This window comes from Punctularia strigosozonata (genome assembly GCF_000264995.1).
Source record: "Punctularia strigosozonata HHB-11173 SS5 unplaced genomic scaffold PUNSTscaffold_1, whole genome shotgun sequence".
In the NCBI taxonomy this organism is placed as follows: domain Eukaryota; kingdom Fungi; phylum Basidiomycota; class Agaricomycetes; order Corticiales; family Punctulariaceae; genus Punctularia; species Punctularia strigosozonata.
Window position 1 is genome coordinate 1,735,382 of NW_006767433.1, and position 20,494 is coordinate 1,755,875.

General features: G+C 56.4%; 9 protein-coding genes across 9 annotated transcripts; 5 read left to right on the top strand and 4 right to left on the bottom strand.

The window, feature by feature from the left end:
• Positions 1-118: 118 nt before the first annotated feature.
• PUNSTDRAFT_57029 (mitochondrial carrier) lies at positions 119-1,306 on the bottom strand (the record flags this gene model as incomplete). The annotated part of the gene is made up of 3 exons (XM_007378539.1): positions 119-860; positions 911-1,193; positions 1,243-1,306. 3 exons carry the CDS (start codon positions 1,304-1,306, stop codon positions 119-121), a joined length of 1,089 nt encoding a protein of 362 aa, XP_007378601.1.
• A 213-nt stretch (positions 1,307-1,519) lies between these two features.
• PUNSTDRAFT_48624 (eukaryotic translation initiation factor 4E) lies at positions 1,520-2,838 on the top strand. The gene is made up of 3 exons (XM_007378540.1): positions 1,520-1,823; positions 1,884-2,071; positions 2,130-2,838. The coding sequence occupies exons 1-3, from the start codon at positions 1,635-1,637 to the stop codon at positions 2,656-2,658; spliced, it is 906 nt and encodes a 301-aa protein (XP_007378602.1). The 5' UTR covers positions 1,520-1,634; the 3' UTR covers positions 2,659-2,838.
• Positions 2,839-5,800: 2,962 nt separating this feature from the next.
• PUNSTDRAFT_94932 (uncharacterized protein) lies at positions 5,801-7,833 on the top strand. The gene is made up of 4 exons (XM_007378541.1): positions 5,801-6,029; positions 6,094-6,238; positions 6,295-6,626; positions 6,678-7,833. The coding sequence occupies exons 1-4, from the start codon at positions 5,835-5,837 to the stop codon at positions 7,656-7,658; spliced, it is 1,653 nt and encodes a 550-aa protein (XP_007378603.1). The 5' UTR covers positions 5,801-5,834; the 3' UTR covers positions 7,659-7,833.
• A 68-nt stretch (positions 7,834-7,901) lies between these two features.
• Positions 7,902-9,641, bottom strand: PUNSTDRAFT_140171 (uncharacterized protein; the record flags this gene model as incomplete). Its single annotated transcript, XM_007378542.1, has 5 exons — positions 9,102-9,641; positions 8,342-9,048; positions 8,132-8,288; positions 8,011-8,079; positions 7,902-7,958 (listed from the first exon to the last, which is right to left on the bottom strand). The coding sequence occupies exons 1-5, from the start codon at positions 9,177-9,179 to the stop codon at positions 7,902-7,904; spliced, it is 1,068 nt and encodes a 355-aa protein (XP_007378604.1). The 5' UTR covers positions 9,180-9,641.
• Positions 9,642-10,504: 863 nt separating this feature from the next.
• On the top strand, positions 10,505-12,077 carry PUNSTDRAFT_79424 (uncharacterized protein). Its single transcript, XM_007378543.1, has 5 exons — positions 10,505-11,279; positions 11,365-11,521; positions 11,594-11,662; positions 11,729-11,782; positions 11,850-12,077. Exons 1-5 carry the CDS (start codon positions 10,732-10,734, stop codon positions 11,877-11,879), a joined length of 858 nt encoding a protein of 285 aa, XP_007378605.1. The 5' UTR covers positions 10,505-10,731; the 3' UTR covers positions 11,880-12,077.
• A 444-nt stretch (positions 12,078-12,521) lies between these two features.
• Positions 12,522-14,897, bottom strand: PUNSTDRAFT_94936 (aspartate-tRNA ligase). Its single transcript, XM_007378544.1, has 8 exons — positions 14,791-14,897; positions 14,611-14,737; positions 14,190-14,552; positions 13,992-14,138; positions 13,775-13,934; positions 13,308-13,698; positions 13,128-13,251; positions 12,522-13,072 (listed from the first exon to the last, which is right to left on the bottom strand). The coding sequence occupies exons 1-8, from the start codon at positions 14,862-14,864 to the stop codon at positions 12,797-12,799; spliced, it is 1,662 nt and encodes a 553-aa protein (XP_007378606.1). The 5' UTR covers positions 14,865-14,897; the 3' UTR covers positions 12,522-12,796.
• A 398-nt stretch (positions 14,898-15,295) lies between these two features.
• Positions 15,296-16,788, top strand: PUNSTDRAFT_109873 (uncharacterized protein; the record flags this gene model as incomplete). The annotated part of the gene is made up of 5 exons (XM_007378545.1): positions 15,296-15,404; positions 15,458-15,693; positions 15,749-16,518; positions 16,579-16,649; positions 16,703-16,788. The coding sequence occupies 5 exons, from the start codon at positions 15,296-15,298 to the stop codon at positions 16,786-16,788; spliced, it is 1,272 nt and encodes a 423-aa protein (XP_007378607.1).
• A 106-nt stretch (positions 16,789-16,894) lies between these two features.
• On the bottom strand, positions 16,895-18,108 carry PUNSTDRAFT_129365 (uncharacterized protein; the record flags this gene model as incomplete). The annotated part of the gene is made up of 4 exons (XM_007378546.1): positions 16,895-16,995; positions 17,053-17,152; positions 17,209-17,765; positions 17,817-18,108. The coding sequence occupies 4 exons, from the start codon at positions 18,106-18,108 to the stop codon at positions 16,895-16,897; spliced, it is 1,050 nt and encodes a 349-aa protein (XP_007378608.1).
• A 649-nt stretch (positions 18,109-18,757) lies between these two features.
• On the top strand, positions 18,758-20,392 carry PUNSTDRAFT_129366 (uncharacterized protein; the record flags this gene model as incomplete). Its single annotated transcript, XM_007378547.1, has 7 exons — positions 18,758-18,905; positions 18,961-19,025; positions 19,082-19,213; positions 19,273-19,411; positions 19,470-19,500; positions 19,558-20,166; positions 20,221-20,392. 7 exons carry the CDS (start codon positions 18,758-18,760, stop codon positions 20,390-20,392), a joined length of 1,296 nt encoding a protein of 431 aa, XP_007378609.1.
• Positions 20,393-20,494: the final 102 nt, after the last annotated feature.

Here is a 20,494-nt window from a genome sequence, read left to right on the forward strand (position 1 = left end):
TTTTTGAAGGCATGAGGGTCACAATACTACTCCCGCTGTGAGGTATCTATGTACAGTGTGGCGTTGCATAATGATATACCGGTGTTATACTAATCTACGCATTAACTCGTGAGTATCATCAAAGTTTCCATCCAGCCACGAATTTTGTGTCGCTAGTTCTTCGCAAGGTGCTTTGCAATGCCCTGTGTGCAATTATAAATTCGACTGCATCGGGGTTTCGAACCGAGGGGCGTACCTCAAAGCAACCAATCATAATCCCGCATGCCGGCGCGATTTTAGCTATTCGAGGACCGATGCCAGCGTACAACGCTGAGATACCCTCCGTCCGTACCACATTCCTAAGCATTGGCCACACTGCCACGCCTTGTGGGGTGGTCCCTGAGATGACTAGCGCCTGCCTCCGAGTCTTGAGAACGTCGAACGGTGAGGTGAACACCGCTGCGGTCACACCGCTGATAGCACCGCTAGCGAATGCGACCACCCCGCCACTCAGTCCCCGATTCTCGAAGCCCTTCTTCCAGCTCTCGTAGCTGGCCCAATACAATCCACTGAACGGCACATCCCGCCATAATGTCGGTCCGAGACCTCTCCAGAGATGGCGAGCACCATGTTCACGGACGAGTTCCCTGACAGAGAGCAGAACAGATCGTAGTGTATGTGGATTGGAAGCAGAGATCGGAGTCGATTGGAGGTTGGTCCGGATGAGCTCGAGGGGTGACACCAGTGATGTCATGGAAGAGCGAGCTATGACGCCGGCTGCGAGCGGTACGACGGACTCCGGAAGTAGAGGCGGTAAGCTGACATGAAGCAGATGGTCGTAAGCGAGCATGTAGCATGTCGACGAGGGGACGCCGATAACCCTAGGTAAGGTATGAAAACATGTGCGGGATGTGTCGGCGTGGTGACTCACCATGTCGTACCGGCGCCTTTCCAGAGTCCACGCATGCCCTCTGCGCGCCATACATGCCTGAATGCATCCGCAAAGCCATTGACACGCTCCGTCTTAAACACGCCATGATCCCATACGCAGACAATCTCTTCTGCTGCGGGTCGCACTGCTAGCGACGACATTTGGCGAGTACAGGATGCTACATTTGGCTGGCAGCATGTATTTGGCGGCGGGTTCGGAAAAAGAGGTTGTTGCCGAGGAGGTTGGGTCTGTAACCGTGTTTTCACGACATCAAAAGGAGTCACTAGGCGCGGCGTCAGAACAGACACGAAACAAGGATTCGCTCCGCGTACTGGTCAACGCGGTGAGCGTGGAGCCCACCGCTGCGGCGACCATCTTCGCTTGAAACGGCTCCATAGCTGGAGGAGGCTCAGTCTGGTGGGGGAGGAGGAGAAATATGTGAGCCCGAGGGAACGTTCGGGAGAGAATCTGCCGGCAACCTGCGTCAGCGACCCAACGCTATCTGATAAGTCTTGATCCACGCGGTTATCTAAGATTCCCAGGCCTTTGCCGGGTTTCCAGCCGAACCGTTGCACTCCCACTCACAGTCAATCATCACCACACCATAGTTTTCGACTCGACAATCTCGTCATCTCGGCGCAGCGCTACTTCATCTGCTTCCCGAGACATATATCTATTCAAATCGCTTATATCACAGTAATTCCTGATTCCTTGTTTGCACGACATGGCCGCCGCCCTCCCACCCCAAGCCCAGCAAGCTTCGAATGCAGCTCTCGCCGCCGCGGTGGCTGAGAACGAGAAAGCCGATGCTTCATACGAGGATGGAGAAGTTCAGGAGATTGAAGTGAATATGGAGACACAGGCGGACCAGATTCGAACTGTCTTCAATGATCCTACCAATTTTAATGTCAAGGTACGTACCGCTGGCTTTCACATCGCCTTGCCCTACTGATGCTACATCTGTCTGCGTCAGCATCCTCTGTACTCCCCATGGACACTCTGGTTTGACTCACCGGCTACGAAGGGCCGGAACTTGCCACAAACACCCAGTCTCTCCGCCTTCCCGTCCACGCCCCACCCTGCTACTCCCGGAGCTGCGATGGGGTGGATGGAGGACATAAAGCGCGTTATCAGCTTTGACTCCGTCGAGGAGTTCTGGGGGTACGTGCCAGTGGCTTTCGTATAAATTTCCCTGCTGACGACGCCCTTGCCCTTGCAGGTTGTACAACAACATTGTTCCACCCTCCCAGCTTCCTCAAAAAGCCAACTACTACCTCTTCAAAGATGGCATTATTCCTGCGTGGGAGGATGATGCGAACAAGAACGGTGGGAAATGGTCCATACAGCTGCCGAAGGACAAGAATCGGCCCAACGTCGACAAGATGTGGCTCTACACCATGCTGGCCGCCATCGGCGAGACCTTCGATCCCCTCCTCTCTTCCAGCGCCTCCTCCTCCTCCGCTTACCCCGACTCTCTTGTGACCGGCGTCATCGTCTCCACACGTCCACAGTTCTACCGTATCTCCATCTGGACCAGATCCGCTCCGCAAAACCCGCAGGGCGAGCCATCAAGCCCTGAAGATGCGGAGCTGCGGGAGCGCATTGAGACGATGGGCAAACACTTCAAGACCAGCGTTCTGGGATACTCCTCGGATGCCAAGTTGGCCGGTCCATTGGCAACGGAGGTCGAGTTCCTCAGCCACAAGGATAGCGAGAAGAAGGGCAAGGCGAAAAAGATCATCGTATGATCTGGTGGGACGGGATGGATTCATCTATTGCTCTTGTTAGAGGGCTATCACTTTTCTTGTTGTCCGCGTAGTCTCCGTTCGGAGCGTCTGATGCCCGTATGCAAATCGAACGTGAGCGCGGATCATGTACCGATTGCTGGACCGTTCTGCAAGGAAGTAGATCCATACACGATATTCAAGCCGCGACGACATCCATCTATTCGAACTAATAGGGAATGCTTCATGAACACAGGGCCGTCCGAGAATCCCGCACCCTCACGGTCTCGATCGGCACTCGGAAGGAGTATTTATGCTGTAGGTTCATTTGTATTGTGGCGAGACTCGAGGATCCGGGAGTCCAATGAACAGCTAGAATCTGAGGAAGGCACAGTCAAGGTACTAGCCAGCGGGTTCAGAGGCCATGAAACATGCCATGCCGCTATGAAGTACAAGTGAACTGGACCGGGCGCGGACAGTGTTAACGTTGTTTTACGTGTAGGAACCGTTGACAATGTACGCTAACCTTGCTATCACGGCGGCGAAGGTGCGATTGCAAGGCACCGCGATCTGGACGATCCAACGACGACTGAGAACGACACAAGCATCAAGACCGCCCTTGCAGCGTTTAGACCCATTTCACGACGGAGCAGATGGCTCGACGGCAAATTGTAGGCATATGAACTTCAGACGATCGATATCGTCCTCTCAGATCCGAGACCTGAGAATGCGATGAATTCAGCACCCGGGTGGCCAGTGCGTGTTAGAGAAGGTGCTAAACGTGTGGCAACTTGCAATCGAGGGACAGCAAGCCGTGCGGGATCGTGCTAAATCCACCCCCACACCAGCAGGCCGGCGCCGCCACGACGCCCAGGCTTTTGTCAGCGCTCGGTCGTGTCGCAGTTTGGGCGATTTTTTCATACCCGCGAGCACACCGACACGTTGATGGGGCTAGGCTCCCAAATCCACAGTCTGGTCTTCGGCAGTCCGCGCGAGAGCGCGCAGGCGGCGAAACCGCCCATCGGCCAAGAAGCTACTTTGAGTTTGAATTTAGATGATGCCGGCATATGAGTGAGTCGGTGTATACCGATGAGCGGCATTGACGTTCTTCAAGTCGCTGACGCTCGGATGCGACGGTATTCAGCGCAGGAAGTATCCCAGTATTCTGGCGATTGGAATGATCAGTACAGGGTTGCTCCACAGCCTCTCGTAAGCGCAGGATCGCTGGGAAAAGGAGCTTTGAGCAAACAGCCTGCTTGAGCAAGACGCGTCCGGGAGAACCCTGAAGGTTGGCGCACTTCAGCGATGCTGCGATGCTGGTAGCAATCGTTCCAGACAGAGGCTGAACAGGTGTGATCTCGGCAGTAGCTACCGGGCGCGCGGAAATCGGCTATAGTCGGCAGGGCGCCGCATGAGGGCGGCGACAGCCACCGTCGATGTAGTTCCGAGTGGCAGTAGCTTCTCGACATTGCGGATGGACGGAGCAATGCAGGGGTGCTGCGATACCGAAACTTCAGGCTACAATGGCTGATCCATTCCTTGTCGATCCAAATGTATTGGTCGTGAACATAGGCCGTAAGCTAGCTCGATCACTGCGACTTGCGACCCTACAGCGACTTCTGACGCAGGACAAGACGGTTGACATTAGCCGCATACTGATCCCTCCTCTGACAGGATGGTCGCCGCCCAGGTAACAGAGAGGAATTCCGCAGCCTAAAAGCAGAGATTGACAGGTTTGGCGTTGAGTTATGCAAAAGTTGCTGAATCCCGTCGTCGAGAAAGGAACAGTTTGAGACAGCATGCCTAGGCCTCGTCGTGACGCGCAAAGACTCGCACATGCCGTGGGTGGATCTGCCAAGTGTCCATTCACAGGGCAACCAAGTAGAAGGCACGGAATGTCAATCAACGGTCTCGTCCAAAGAAGTGAGAGTGAAGATATTCCCCGGATGAGACGTCTCCGTCTGGAAAACGTGGCTCCGGGCGCTCCGTTGACAACAAAAGGTATATTAGAGATCCCGCGTTGGAATATGAGAAGCACCGAGCGCGGTGTCTTCTCTCATCTTGCTGCAGAAACCCACGGAAAATTGTCGTAATAGAGTGTATTTTCAGCACGGGCAAAGTGGAGTGAGACGTTGACTATGCACTGCATGTTTTGACGGGGCTCCCCACGGACATCTTTGCGTACTGCGGAGAACTTTTACCACCTGCAAATACACTCTAATGAACTCGGAGGCCGTCAGCGAAGCAGGGCCGAAGACGGTTCGGATACGCGCTCGCAGAATTGAGTTAGTCCATGGCTTACTTTGTGCCCCAACTTGTGTGCCAGACCCGGCGATTAATTCATCCTAGCATCCAAGGAAACCCGGATAGATCGTCTCGACAAGGGAGATCTAAGGTGACGGGGTGTTACACAGCCGCTCACAACCCCGCTTGAACTGGTTCAACACGGCGTGGGAACTCTGCCTATCATACCCTCATTCGTACATAGTTGAGAGGACCTCGATCTGGAGATGTTGTGGCCTCACTCGCTGATCTATCATCCGAACCGTAACATTGGAGAGTTTATCAGAGGTTGCGGCAACGGATAAGCCGAGCCAACACCCTGGGGGCCTCGTCGCACTCATGGCTCGGTGGAGTGGGCGCTGGCGTGTCTGCGGTATCGGACAAATTACCACACCCGAGTGTCTGGGTACGTTCGAATACTGCCATTGATGATTGGTTATTCATTGGGATAGGAGCAACAATGACCAGCTTTGGCTATTGATACATGCGCCCTGGGCCTCGGGTGCTGTCGCCGGACGCAAACGAGTTCGGTATGACCATCGTCGAGTAAGAACAACGGGCTATCGGCAACGTCGTAATTGTTGTGATGATCGTCATCTTGGCATCGTGTGCTCATCCGGAGTGCCCTTGCGCGCACTGGCCGCGAAATACCTGCTGCTGCTCCTTGAGCTTCGTGCTTCAGAGCTTCTGTTCCCTTTCCCAGTCTATCTCATGCTACATAGACCGTCTGACGCGATGCCTATACCGAGAGAGCAAACACAATAGAATGATAATCGGTATTTAAGTTTCTTGCGTTCGAAGCCTCAGTGGCTCATGACGTCATTGCATTGCCGCGAAGTGACTGCGCGAATGGCTGCGCACCGCACTCGTTGTACTCGTCTGCAATCGTTGCTCACCAGCATTCACTACACAGAAACATGCCCGTCTCATCGTTTCTATCCGACATGGCCAGCAGGGCACAATCGGCGATAAACGCGAGCCCGCTCGCTCAACACCTCCCTGGTGGCCAGGCGAGCACCGCAAGCGGCGAGAGCAAGCCCGGACTGGGATCAAGCTCCAAGAACCACACCCTTGAGGCCCTCCATCATCAGCTTAGACAGTTTGGTCAGCAGGTGTGTATTTGATACGGCGCAAGATAAGTCTCCGCGGGGATGACAGTTGGCTCATCTTGTTTAGTACGGTTCGGCAAGTCCAGTCCAGAAGATCATCACGACAGGAAAGGGTATTGCGATCGACTTTGATAGCGTCTCCAGAGATGCCAAAGCTCATTCCAAAGAGCTCTACATGTGGGGCCAAGAAGAGAAGCCAGATGTTAAAGATGGTCTGTAGCCATTTCGCTCGTATGGAATACGCTCAGCTGATGCGTGTTCAAACCAGTGACGGATCGGCTGGCGTTCATGAACTACGTTCAAGGATCTCTTTCAGGAACCCTTGCGACCAAACTCGATACCTCCCGTGCCTCGTTCAAGGCCCTGAGGGATGCGGAGGCCAATCTAGCGCCCAAGCGCAACATCAGGGCTGGGCTGCAAACTCAGATTGCTCGCATCGAGCACGGCGGCGAGAAAGGATATGAGAAGAAGGTCGCAGAGCTCCGTGCCCAGCTGTCTAAGCTTGAGACGGAAGACGAACCCCTCGAAAAGGAGGTTCAGATACTGAAGAGGAAAGCCGTCAGAGACAGCGAAACGGCCAAATGGACGGCCTTGCGCGAGGTGGGTAACGATTTGCGCGTTGTGTTCTCAACATTGATCGTTGCGTTATAGTACGGCGAAAAGTTATCATTAGTCGCTCAAGCTTCCTTGGCTGTGGTCGAGGCGCTCCCGACTTTGCCACCGACCGCTGAGCAACCCTATCAGGGCGCTCAGATCACCGCTGCGGCACGCGCCTCGCTCCAGAGTGCTCTTGATAAATATCAGACGGGTCAGGTCAGCCTGGCTCCTCACCTGAGCTCCGTCGGTGCAGACCTCAGCCGAAGTGACACGCGCAGCTTCGGAGAGAGTCACAGGGAGGAGATTGATAGCATTCACACCACCGACGCTCGCTCAGCCGTCGAACCGGGGATCCCCATCACTCCTCCTGCGCACGACGCAGCCGCGACCTTCCCTACTCCTCCTGCGCATCCCGCAACGCATCCTACCCCCATTACGACGCAAGTCACGCCGGGCCTGAAGTCAGCCTCGACCTCAACCGGCTCGCTGCCGATGTCACCGCTGCTGGACCCCTCGACGTTGAATCACGAGCCAGCCCCCATCCCCTCGTCTCCTCCCGTTAGCATCTCCACCAGTCTCTCGCCCGCGGGCCCCATTGATCCGATGAAGCCGGAGACTAAAGTTCCGAGTATTACTCCGACCGTGGCAGAGACTGGGATGCCGGTCAGCGCTAGCAGCCATGGCGGTCCCGGGCCTGCAACCGGATCGCTGAAGCAGCTCCGCGAGGAACACGCCATGTCTCCCACCGCGACGAGTTCGCCGACGATGCATGCGTACGGCTCCCCGGGGGCGTTCGCGTCTGCGGAGGACGAGAAGAAGCGACTGCAGCGGGAGGAGAGGGAGCGGCTGCTCGCTGGCTCGGGTCCGTCGGCGACGCAGCCGCAGTACGAGTCGGCTGAGGACGAGAAGAAGCGGCTCGAGCGGGAGGAGCGGGAGAGGATCCTCGCTGCTGGAGGGAGCGGCCCTGCGCAGAGCAACCATCCGCCTGACGACGATAACGAAGAGCTCCCTCCTTATCAGGAGCCCAGCCTGTAAACGGGCCGCGGCTGATCGAAACAGATGGTCGGACCTTGATACCCAGAGAAGCGAATGAACCAAATGTATTCCTGCCTCAGTCCTGCCCTCGACAGAAGATGAACCAAGCCTATGCTATATTCCACAGATGTACTTGATACAGCATATACACGTGAATGATATTCTACAACCAATCACAACGTGGACAGCATATCGGATGAGCATACTACGACATCGCCAGGCTCAGAGGCTGCTCCCAACTCACTAAGCGAATGGCTGTTGATCCTCTTTCAACGCCAGCTCGCGATGTAGATCGAGGAACTGCGACAAGATGAGATGCGCGTTCCGAATCAACATTGGGGTGGGCGCGTACCGTCTGCTCTTGCTCGAGGACCCGTCGGTGCAGCGTCCTGTTCTGATCTTGCATGTGTATAAGCATAGTCTGCGATTAAGTCAGTCGGGCTCTAATCAGATGTTTTCGGAGGGCTACTCACGCGGACAGAACGGCTGCTGAGCCCTTTGTATCCGTCCATGCGGACCAGGGGAGGCGGTTGCTCGCCCGCGAGAGCCATCTGATTATGCAGGTACTTGATGTACTCCTCCAGGCTTGTCAGGTAATTTCGCTTCTTTTCGTGTGCGGAAATCAACTCCCTTTACCATTCCTTGAGCGATCGCCGCCCGTCAGAGGAGAAAATGACACCCACGGATCCGTGGCAGGAAAACCGAGGAGCTCTGATAATGACTGTTTCTGCCGTTGTGGCGCCTTCCCTGCGCGGGCAGGAGATCGGAGCTCCTCAGACTCAGAGGACGAACTCTGTGCGCCATCGGGCGCAGGCTCGGGCGCGAACTGCGAGGTGGATGTTCTTCGTGCCCCGGTCCATCTTGCCCCTCCGGCACTCGGCGGAGTGGAATCGGAGAGCAGCTGAACGGGAGTAGGGAAGACGCCTGAGGCACCGGGATCTGTCATCCCCGCTACATCCATGGACCGTCGGTGTGCGGATGCAGTGGGGGATCCTGGTGGAGGTGAACAATGCGCATCGATAGGCTTGCTGTATGCTCGCCGGCCCTCAGAGTCAAAAGGCCCAAGGTGCAAAGACATATCCCAGGAGCTGGGCAATGGAGTCCCGAAAGCTAGATCGTGCATATGATCCGCGCCGAGCTCCGGGGTCACAGCATACATTTGTTCTTCGTAAGTCGATTGCGATTGTTGGCCTCGGTGTCCCGGACCGAACGCGTTGTACTGGTCCGGGGCGTAGGTACCAGTGCGCGGATGGATGCTTGAGGGCGGCGAATAGTAACCCTGATCCGGTAAATCCTGATGAGCGAGCCACGGGTTCGTAAATCGGCTCAGGAACTGAGGATCCAAGCCACTGGCGGGCCAGGATGAGCATTCGGGGGTGGCGAATTCCTCCTGTAGCCTTCGTCACTATAAGGACAATCAGCACGGCGGTGTTCGTTGCTCACGGGATAAGGGGCGTCCATGGGGAACATGCCGGAGACGGTTGACCCGGGTGTTGAGGGGAAGGAGTCGAATGCTGGCATCGCGGTGTTTACGAGCCGAGTTCTCCGAATGGATGCGACTTTATACGCCCCACACGCTCTTAAAAGTTCGACGAGGCCACGGAGAGATTCTGAATTCCGTCGGGGCTGGAAAGGCTTGTCGCCTTCCACGGGTAGCCATGCAGATTTGGAACACGGCCTGCCGGAACAGGCGTGGAACGGCTGCGACCGCTATTTGATCATATCTATCGCGGACGGTGAAGTCGCATGGGCAAACGCTGTTCAGAGCAGCCGCGTCCTGAAGATCTCGAAGGCGGTGCGCGTTCGCGTTAAGGGGGGCGGCCAATCTATCGGAATGCCGACTGCCTTAAGCAGGTATAGTCAACCGAACGCGACTCAGCTGGCGCCGGGGCAAAGTCCGGATAAGCGACTGCACGTTACTGGGCCGCCGATGCCTAATGGCGGCGCACCAAGTTACCTGGGGTCTGCATAACTCCGGACAACCCTCCTGACTTGATGTCGGCATGCGTCAAGTCAGTTGATCGGCGCCTCCGAATTCATTGAAAGGCGGGGTGCACCACTGGATCGCGCCTCCGGGCCACTGTCTCAGGGAATGGCCTGGGACCAGCGGGGCTACTAGACTTAAACCCGTTGGTGCGCTCCAGTTTCGCGAAGAGATTGGAATGGATCCATGCTGTTGTCGGCGAGGAGTCGGAGAACATACGATCATCGCGCAACCCAGCATACGGCCCATGCGTTTCTGTATCATATGGGAGAAGCTGCGTGATCAATATGAAGGTGCTGAACGCGAGTGAGAATAACGCGGCCAAACTCGGAGAGGTCGTCAGCACATCCGGTGGATCTGCGATATATGGCGTAGAGCTTCGGGATCCTTTCCGGGGACTCGGCGCAGGATCCGTAAGTAAAATGCCCAAGGGATCGAACGGGGCGGCAGTAGCACAAGTGGTTATGGCTGCCAATTGCGTTGACTTAGATACGGATCGATGACGAACCGAAAGTGCGCACATCGCTTGGGCCCAACGACAATTCGAGAGATTCTACGCACGAAATTGCATATACCCTGTGGAGAGACTATGAAAGTGTCCCTGCAACGTGCGTGGCGCGCATGACTTGGTGTATATCAGTGAAGTTGCGGGACGAACGGCCACGAGTGAAGGTGTTCCTGGCAGACAAGCCTCGGGAGTTTTGATTCTCCCTCCATCGCGGTTTGGTCTTTGTACTTCCCCATCTACACCTGCGCCCTCATCGATGACCGCGAGCTCGGACGGGCAAAGGGATGACACGCATCAATCCAACAATGGCATGGGCCCCAGCACTGCGCCCGCGATTACATACCGCCGGCGGGTCGGAAACTGAACGACGGTTACTGGCGAAATGATTCGACTAGCACCTGGCCTCTCCTCTATGGAGCCTACCCACCCTTAAACTCGTTATGGAAGGCCTGGGGTACATATAGACTGTATGCGATGGCGGAAGAATCCCTTCTGCTGCAACGGTCCTCCAGGGCTCCTACTCACGCAAGCAAGAGCAAACGACGCATCGCGACTACGAACCCTCTAAGTTCTGCCTTACCATGCACGCATCTCATAGACCATCCTACGGCGGACAGTATGACGGCGATGCTGGAGCCTTGCAGCCGGGCGAGATTACGACGACGCCGGCTGGGACAACGTTCAGTTCGGTCAACTCAGGCACATCCGCTCACGCGCCCACGAACGTTGGACAGACTTTGCGGCCTGACGAAGCTGCATACCACAGTCCCTTGCCTCGGCAGCCTCCTTTCTGCCCCTTGGATGGCTCCAACGCCATGTCGCGCAGCTTCGCGCCGAGCGCACGACATGCATCAGAGGAGTCTCTGCCGTCTGGGCTACCGTCGATAGCCATGCCTACAACAGGATCCCCTCTCGTTTGGTTTCCACCACCGCCCTCGCCCGCCTCGGCGAGCGACGGTAGCCCTGCCATGACGCTCTTTGCACCGGGCCAGCAATTCGGCACGAGCAAGCGCTCCATACCGCATCCTTACGCTCGAATCAATGCTCGGAAGGAACATGGCAACATCTCCAAGCGGCGCAGGATCTGGTATCATGAGCTCGAGAAGCATATCTTCACTCCACAGGAAGTGTAAGTTCCGCCCTCACGCTGTCCGGAGCCTTGCGCGTCCATTATGGGACACAACTGAGACCGAACTCTGTCGCGACACATACAGTTCCGGAACGAGCGCGCCGAAGCGTCGCGCCACGTATGTCGCCAGCCTGGAGGCGCACATCGATAAAGTACACAACGAGCTCATCCGCATGGGGTTGTATCCGGTTCCGTATAATAAGCTGGTCCCGCTCAAAGGGCTGAACAGCAAGACGGCCAAGGTGAGCGGAATTGCCTCACGGAGCGCTGTGTCGAACGGCTCCGCACGTACCGAACTCAAGCTCTATTTTCAGGGCATGATCGCGGGTCTGAACGCAGATGCGCAACAAGCTGAGCTCAAACTGCTCGAGCTCAACCGTGCCGTGAGTAGCGTGTACGCTCCAAGGCCAGCATGCGAGATTCTCACCGTGATCCTCATTTTCCTTCAGAACATCGCTATTGGTGACGCCCTTCGCGGGAGCGCCTCGGAGGCCGCAGCAGGGGTAAGTCGATTCCGCTCCGGGTTTTTTGTCCCATCCACGAACAGCAAACTGAAATCTTCCGATATAGGGTTCCGGAGAAGAGAGTGGGTCAAACTGATCCAGGTCATCGTCATGCGCAGCGTGTGTCGAGCGGACCATTCTTGGCACAGGCGATCCCTCGCGTGCATACTCTTGCACCCGTATTGTCGTGTTTCATCTCTCAGGGTATTTTGATTCGGGCGTATGGATGGACTAATACATGAGCGGAGATGTTTTAGACCTTAAATATTTCGCCAGAACCCGGGTGGCCGCCGAGAATTAGGCTTATTTCCCGGCCGTTGGCTAAACTCTCGTCGGCGGGTATAACCTGCCCACGAGCAGGGTTGTCGTTAGCCTTGTATGGACCTCATAACGGTGCGTCGCTGAGCGATACCTGAATACTGGGCACGGGAGCGCCATTCTTGTCCCACTGGAGCCTTCGCTCCTCGATGCCGGTCCCCGGACTATGGATGCCACCCGGGTCGTCGCCCTTTAGCGCTCTGCGCCTTCGCAAGCCTTTGCCGAAAACTAAGTAGAGCGTTACTCCGACGACCAAGAAGACAGCGATGAAGATGATCCCAAGAAGGTTGCGCGTGTGTGCCCTCGCGGCTGCGTCCGAGTTGCCGTGGACTGCGAACGGGTTCCTGCCAAGGTCGACGGGGAGGGTTGCGGGCGGGCGGTCGACGCAATCGGCGCTGGCGTCAATGCATTGAGCGTTGTGCGGGGTATCGTCCTCAGACCGGCGTAGAGATAACATGGGTACGTGAAAGGCCAGTTCTGGTATCGTGTCGATCATGTCTCTAGGCTGCCTAAGTATATGGAAATGCGTTGAAGGACGATGGAGCTAATGAAGGGTTATGTTCTCCATGGAAAGTTCAGCTGGATCTTGGAATATTCAACTTTCAACATGACAGCTGACAGAGATGACGCATGACCTCAGAGTGCATCCACAGACAGGTAACTAATACATTTGGGCTGTTGAGAAGTGAGTCTACTTCAAGGGTCGAGTCTCTTGGGGTCCCTCGGGAACAGCGATGCTCGTCGGATGTTGTTAAGCTTCAGGAACAGCATGAGCACTCGCTCGAGACCGATGCCGCCACCACCGTGGGGCGAGCAGCCAAGCTTGAAAGCATCCAAGTAGGCCTGCATGGAAGCGGGCTCAATACCCTTTCCGCGCATCTGCTCGGCGAGGAATGCGGCGTCGTGAATACGCTGTGCGCCGGAGAGGATCTCCTCGCCACGCATGAAGAAGTCATACGAATTCGAGAGTGTCTGCGAGCGAGCGGGTAAGTACGGGAAGGCATCTCAATTGGGATCCGCTACTTACCGGGTCATTGGGGTCAGGCATGGTATAGAACGGACGGAGCGCGAGAGGGAACTTGTCGATGATGAAATAATCGGTGTCATATTTCGCCTTTACAATCCTCCCCAGACGCTTCTCGTTCGTGGTGCTGTACGGAGACCGCCCGTCAGATCGGCCACACGGAAAACGTAAGATAGCCCTTACTCTATGTCATCCAATTCTTCCCTCGGAACGCCGTCCTCCGCCAGGAGCTCAACGGCCTCTGCGAACGTCAGCTTGAGAGTTCCTTCGGGACCTTCGCGCCATTTGAATTCCTCCGCTGGGAACTGCTTTCCAATGAGCTCGATCTCCTTCGAGTACTTCTCCTTAAGGCCGCGGAAGATGGAGATGAAGAGGCCGTCGAGGAGTTCCATGACCTCGTGGTAATGCTCCTCGATGGTCATCTCGAGATCGAGGCCGATGAACTCGGTCAAATGCCGGTGGGTGTTCGAGTCCTCGGCGCGGAAGACGGGCCCGATCTCGTACACCCGTTCGAAGTCGGCGGCGATGGCCATCTGTTTGGCCAGCTGCGGAGATTGTGCGAGGAACGCGCTGCCTGTAGGACGCCACAGGAGTCAGCCGAAATCGTCGCATGTGTGCGAATGAAACGGCGTCGTGAACGACTTAGTCACCTTTGAAATAGCTGACTTTGAAGACGGAGGCGCCGGACTCGGTGGCGGCGCCTTGGAGTTTCGGGCTGTGTATCTCGGTGAATCCCTGTTCGTTCAAGTAGTTGCGGAAAAGATCCCCAATCGCTCCTTGCATCCGGAAGATGCATTGGTTCGTTTGTGTCTGGAAGCATATACGTGAGGTTTGATATATGCCGAATGACGAATGGACGATACATACGCGCAGATCGACGATGCGGTTGTTCAATCGGGTCTCGAGGAGTACCCTGTTGAACTGAACGTTCGGGCCCTCGAAATCGGATTCCGGACGCGACGCATCATCGATGGTAAAAGGCAGGACCGTTTCAAGGCCAGAGACGAGATGGATCTAAGAACGTTGTCAGTAACGCATGGGTACATGATTTTCATCTCTCATTACCTGGCTGATGTGGATCTCCACATCGCCGACAGTTGCGCTCTTAATGATCTCAGGGCTCTTCTTGACCACGCCCTGGACGAGCACGATGCTCTCCATGCTGAGGCCGGCAGCCCACTTGGCCATCTGCTTCGAAACCTTTTCCGGCTGAACGGTGAGCAGGGCTTGGACGGTGTCCATGCGCTGGCGCAGGTTAAAGAACACCATTTTGTTGCCCTGCGCGCGGGATGTATGCACGCGCGCACGCAGAAGGACGGTTTGACCGTCCATGTTTGGGTTCAGCGAGGCGATCGAGACGCGCTGTTGTTTGGGTCGCGATTGCGACCGATTGAGCGGGAGCTTGCCATAGAAGTCTGCCGCGAAGTCCTGCGTGCATCCAGTTCAGATATTGTAGTCGTGCGGATGTACCAAAGACGATGCTCACCACCTCCGAGGCGGCTTGCTTTGCCGCGAGCTCCGCTTGGCGAGCAGCCTTCTCAGCAGCCTTTTTCTGTTTCTCTGCCTCCTTTGCGCGCTTCTTAAGCTCGTTCTTGGACGGACCGGCGGCACCTCTAAAGTCCTCGGTTCAGTCGAAAGGGATAGCGAACAGCGACGCAGTACGGACGCCTCGCCGATAGCCTGCACCTGAGGCTCTGGAGTGTCTGGTGGAGTAGGCACCGAGGCAGCGGGGTCGGCCATGGTGGTGAGGATCAAAACTTGGATGAAGTCGCGGTGACTGGATCTCGAGTAAAAGTGATTGGTCTTGACTCGAGCTATAGATTATCTCTTGATACATATGAACGCGATCTTATCTGCCTCCGAGCCGGGTAAGCTCGGGTGGGCAGGATACTGTAGCCGATCTTATGCACGGTTTCCTTCATTTCAGGTTGGACGCAAGCCAGGCTGTTAACCGCGTCCAGGCGGAGTGTGCCCGGACCTAGAGCGCCTGGGAGCGGATGCAGAGCTGATTTTCCGAGTCGTATTTACACAGGTGGTCGGGGCAGACCGGCCGCCTTCCGCATTATCCCCGGACTTGAATCAGTTGAATTCGAGCTTGACCTTGGGGGTGGGGTCGCCAGTCCCTTCTTAGCCATCTATTCTTCCTCTGCCTTTTCCTTCTCTCAACAAATATGCTGGCCGTCGCACGCCGCCAGGTCACGGTGCAGCGCACCCTTGCCTCTGCTCTCCGTCTCAGCACCTGGTCGACCGTCCCCGCCGGACCTCCGGACCCCATTCTCGGTACGTCATCAGCTGTCGCGCGAGGCGGCTGCTGGATAAAACGGGTCCCGCAGGCGTCACCGAGGCATTCAAGGCCGACAAGGACCCGCGCAAGATCAACCTCGGCGTCGGCGCGTACCGCGATGAGCACGGCAAGCCGTACGTCCTCCCCAGCGTGAAGGAGGCCGAGAAGCGCTTGGCCGGCGCGCTCGACAAGGAGTACCTCCCCATCACCGGCGACGCCAGCTTCACCAAGCTCGCTGCCAAGCTCGCCTACGGCCCTGACAGCACGCCGCTTGCCGAAAACAGGGTGCGTCGTGGCGGGAATGCGGGGTGAAATTCACATTCACCCCGTCTTCGAATAGGTTGCGGTCACCCAGTCCATCTCGGGCACCGGTGCCCTCCGGATCGGTGGCGCGTTCATGGCCCGCCATTACCCGCACGCGAAGGTGATCTACCTCCCCGTGCCTTCGTGGGGCAACCACACGCCCATCTTCCGCGACTCCGGGTTCGAAGTGCGCGGCTATCGCTACTTCGACAAGAAGACGGTCGGCCTCGACTTCGCCGGGCTCAAGGAGGATCTCCAGAACGCGCCCAAGAACGCCGTCGTGCTCCTCCACGCGTGCGCGCACAACCCGACCGGCGTGGATCCCACCCCGGAGCAGTGGAAGGAGATCTCGGATATCATCAAGGAGCGGTCGCTCTTCCCCTTCTTCGACATGGCTTACCAGGGCTTTGCCTCGGGCGACACCACCCGCGACGCGTTCGCCGTTCGCCACTTCGTCTCCGAGGGCCACCAGACCGCGCTTTGCCAGTCGTTCGCTAAGAACATGGGCCTCTACGGCGAGCGTGTCGGCGCGTTCTCGCTCATCGCCGCCGACCCCGACGAGAAGGCGCGCGTGGATTCGCAGCTGAAGATCGTCATCCGGCCGATGTACTCCAACCCGCCCCTCCACGGTGCCCGCATTGCGGCCACTATCCTTGGCGACGCTGGGCTTTATAAGCAATGGGAGGGCGAGGTCAAGGGCATGGCGGACCGCATCATTAGCATGCGTGACAAGCTCTACGACGGTCTAGTTGCGCTTAACACCCCCGGCGACTGGAACCACATAAAGCGCCAGATTGGCATGTTCAGGCAAGCAACCCACCATCGTCATATGTCCCGGTTGGCATGTTACTGATGTTGTGCTCGTAGCTTCACTGGTCTTACGCAGCCCCAGACCAAGGCGCTTGCTGAGAAGGCTCACATCTACATGACTGCTGACGGTAAGGTTGTTCACACTAATCACGTCAAGCGCAATCTGAACTTTCGTTTCCAGGCCGTATATCTATGGCCGGACTGAACAGCGGCAACATTGAGTACTTCGCAGAGAGCGTCTCTAAGGCCGTCAAGGGTGATCTCTGATTGAGCGTCAACGGATCATCGGCCCGGCGCCTGGAAAAACATCACATTCTCTGCAATGGACACCCCGCAATGAAGGTTTGTAGAGGTACGATACCGCGCCTGTCACTTAGATGTCCAGGTCCTCGTCGGGATCGTCGTCGTCGATGTCGTCCGCCGAGTCTGGGTCATAATATATGGCTGCTGGGACTTGCGACACAACTGGTTTACCTGTTTTGAGCATCTGAATATCATGTCGGTGACATTGGATACAATGTTGTTCTGTACCTTCGTGTGCGTATGGAAGTGGGACCTGGGCCCTGGATTTTTGTTGTGAAGGCGTCAGGTTGAGGTTGAACGACACATTCGCCGTCGGATCGTGTACCACCTGCTGCACGGTTTATCGGTCAGTCAAACAGGCATGGCTTCAATCACGATCCTTACCTCCTCCTTGGCTGGTGTCTTTGCGAACAGGTGTTGTAAGGCTTTGAGTGCCTTCAATTCGCATGGGCCATTGACGCTCCATCCTTGCAGCTCCCGTTGTACGCCATGATGGCCGCCAGATTTCCGACCAGACGGGTCGCCACCCCTGACGAGAACTTCGATCACGAATTCACGAATCGTGCTCGAACCTTCACCGTCGCGATCGAAAACCAAACGATTTACATCGTGCTGCCTTTCCGCAAGGGGTAAGAAGACGCGCCAGAACTTCGCTGGCGGCGAGAGAGGCGGCGGCGGGGTCAAGTACGAAGACGCGAGATGGTCGAGGACCGCAGTAGGGTACGCCGTGATCGATGTGAGACTCGCAGAAAATCTCGTCGTGCTCAATAGTGCGGGCAGGTTGGATGCACCGGTTGAATGGATGATCAGACGGGACGACGGTGGTGAGCGGACCAACGCGAACAAAGACGACACGAAGCGGTATACCGCGGCATCGGACTCAACGTCGGCTACGAGCGTGTCTATGCTGTCGATCACGACCGAAAGTCGTTCCGATGGAGCTGACGGCACAAAATCAGACCGGGTCGATGGACCTTTCGGGGATAGTATACCTTCGGCATTTACTGCATCGATGATGGCCTGGCAAGGATCGAAGTACGTATCCGAGTAACCCGGTACGTTGTCGGTCCAATCAAAGACTTTTGCCACCGAGCGTTGCGGATCGACGAGCGTAGATGGAGCGTAGCTCAGGCAGAAGAGCAATATTGTTGACGATTTCGACGCTGAACCGAGGCAATGTCTGAGGACCGGTATACATGTCTGCGCAGTGGATGAGCGCAATAAGAAAAACGGCCGCGCTTGCTGCCTCGAATCGGTCAGCAGAGAGAGTAAGTCGGCAACCATCCTTCCGGTACAGCTGCGGCACCGCCTCAACGTTCTTGCTTGACGACCTCCACGAAACCAGGAAGTTGCAACCCAGTGCTTCACTACGCCGAACTTGATATCAACCAATGGACACCTACAACATATTGTTTTGTGCTTCCTTTCCATTGAGACGACGCCCGGCATCATTAGGCAAGCATGGCTGTGCACCAATGTTCTTCGAGGAGCTGCCAGTGTGCTATGCTTCATTTACAGCGTCTTCCTAGAGAATCTGGTTCGGGGACGGATCGACGTGATTAGACCGCGACCTACACCTACACGCAGATTGCCTTGCGATGCACATCTCTCGTTCTCACCATCAAGGTACATGCATGGGAGGGAGCCAAAGAAACAAATGCGTGCAACAGATTATGCTCAGCAGTGCAACACATGGAGTTAGTTGCGATTCCGCACCACACGGAAGCGCGCGCATTTCCGTCACCGGGCCCGGGCACTACTGCATGTATAAGAGCATGAGCACCTCGGTGTCCGGTTCTTCACCCCGGTCGGTCTTCACCAAAGCCCCTCGTCCCCTTCGTCAGAGCTGAGCTCACTTTTTTAAAACGCGCCTTCTCCAATTCGACATTATTTCCTTTCGTTGCTCCTTTGTTATCCGCTCCTTATTACGAAGATGATGTTCTCCAAGTCTTTCGCTTCCCTTGTTATCCTTGTCTCTGCTGCTTGCGTTTCTGCGGCTCCCGCCAGCCGGGGCGGTGACCGGGGACACGTTCAGATGAACAACGGAGGCCTCAAAGGCAATTCTGTCGGCGCAGCGTACTGTAAGAAGAGCGACTCAGCCGTTTAGACACAGCTCGCTCAATCATGACGTTGCAGTCATCACGAACGAAGCTGACAGGAACTTTGTTGTATCTGCCGACATCGGTTCGGATGGCAAACTGGTACGTGGTTCAGCCTCGAAGTAGCATCCGGAAGAGGTTGACCAAGATCTCGGTAGACCCTTGCTAGGGCCACCAGTGCGGGTGGCCGCGGTCAGCACGGCAACACCGACCCTAACGGCCCAGACGGTTTATTCTCGCAAGCCTCCATCAAAGCTTCCCAGACCGGCAAAATCCTTGCCACGGTTAACGTACGCCGTGCAAACCCCTGTCTGCTAAACGGCTGAAAGGCTAAATCACGTTTTTTCAGCCTGGTTCCGACACCGCTGCAGTGTTCGCCATCAACCCGCAGAACCCATCAGAGATCCAGATGATTGGAGAACCCGTGTCCACGGAGGGCGAGTTCCCTATGTCGTTGGCCATCAACAAGAACGGCGACAAAGTTTGCGGTATGTCACAGAACTGAACGTCGCTCTTACGGGCCTTAAATCTGATTCCGCCTTACAGTCCTGAACGGAGGCCAAGTGGATGGTGTCAAGTGAGTGATAGACACAACCAGCAATGCGATGCGCAAGGCTGATGGTCATTAATTCAGCTGCTACAAGGTCGACCAGAAACTCGGCTTGATTACGATCCCGGGCACGCTCCGCCCCCTCGGCATCAACCAGACCACGCCCGCTACTGGCCCCGCCGGCACGGCGTCCCAGCTGCTTTTCAGCGAGGACGAAAAGTCGCTTATCGCCTCGGTGAAGGGCACCCCTCCCCAGCCCGGTTTCCTTGCCGTCTGGTCCGTCGCTGACGATGACACCCTCTCCGCCGACTTCACCAAGGTCGCGCCCGCCTCGGGCGGCCTCCTCCCCTTCTCGATGACCGTCATCCCGGGCAAGAACGCGATCCTCGCCACCGACGCTGGTCTCGGCTTCGACGTCTTCGACTTCTCCGGCGTCCAGTCCGGCGGAAACTCGCAGCAGGCTGTCGCTGCGAGCGGGAAGAGTAGCGCGGTGCCCATCTCCGGCCAGGTCGCCACCTGCTGGAGCAGCCTTAGCGAGAAGACGGGCAACTTCTACCTGACCGACATCGGCACCGCGACGGTGACCGAGGTCAACCTCGACCAGAACCTGAAAGGCACGATCGTCAAGCAGTACCCCCAAATTGCGGGTTCTGGCACGATCGATAACGCCATCGCCACTGTTAACGGCAAGGAGTACGTGGTCTCGCCATCTTAATGTAACGGATTGCCTGACTGACGGTTTCGCAGCTTCCTGTACGTGCTCGGCGCGAACGCCACGCAGATCGATGTTCTCTCGCTCGATGCGCCAGGCCAGGCCACTGGCATTCAGACCTTGGACATTGCTGGCCCAGCCAAGTCCGCTGGCCTGACCGTCAACGGGTTTAACTTGCAGGGCATGACCACCTTCGTCAAGAACTGAGGACCGCTGTGTCAACAGGTCGCTCGGGAATAGGGTTCATTCATCTTCGGACGGGTTAGACTATAGCACACGAAATCATGTCGCAATTGTGATATTTGCCCC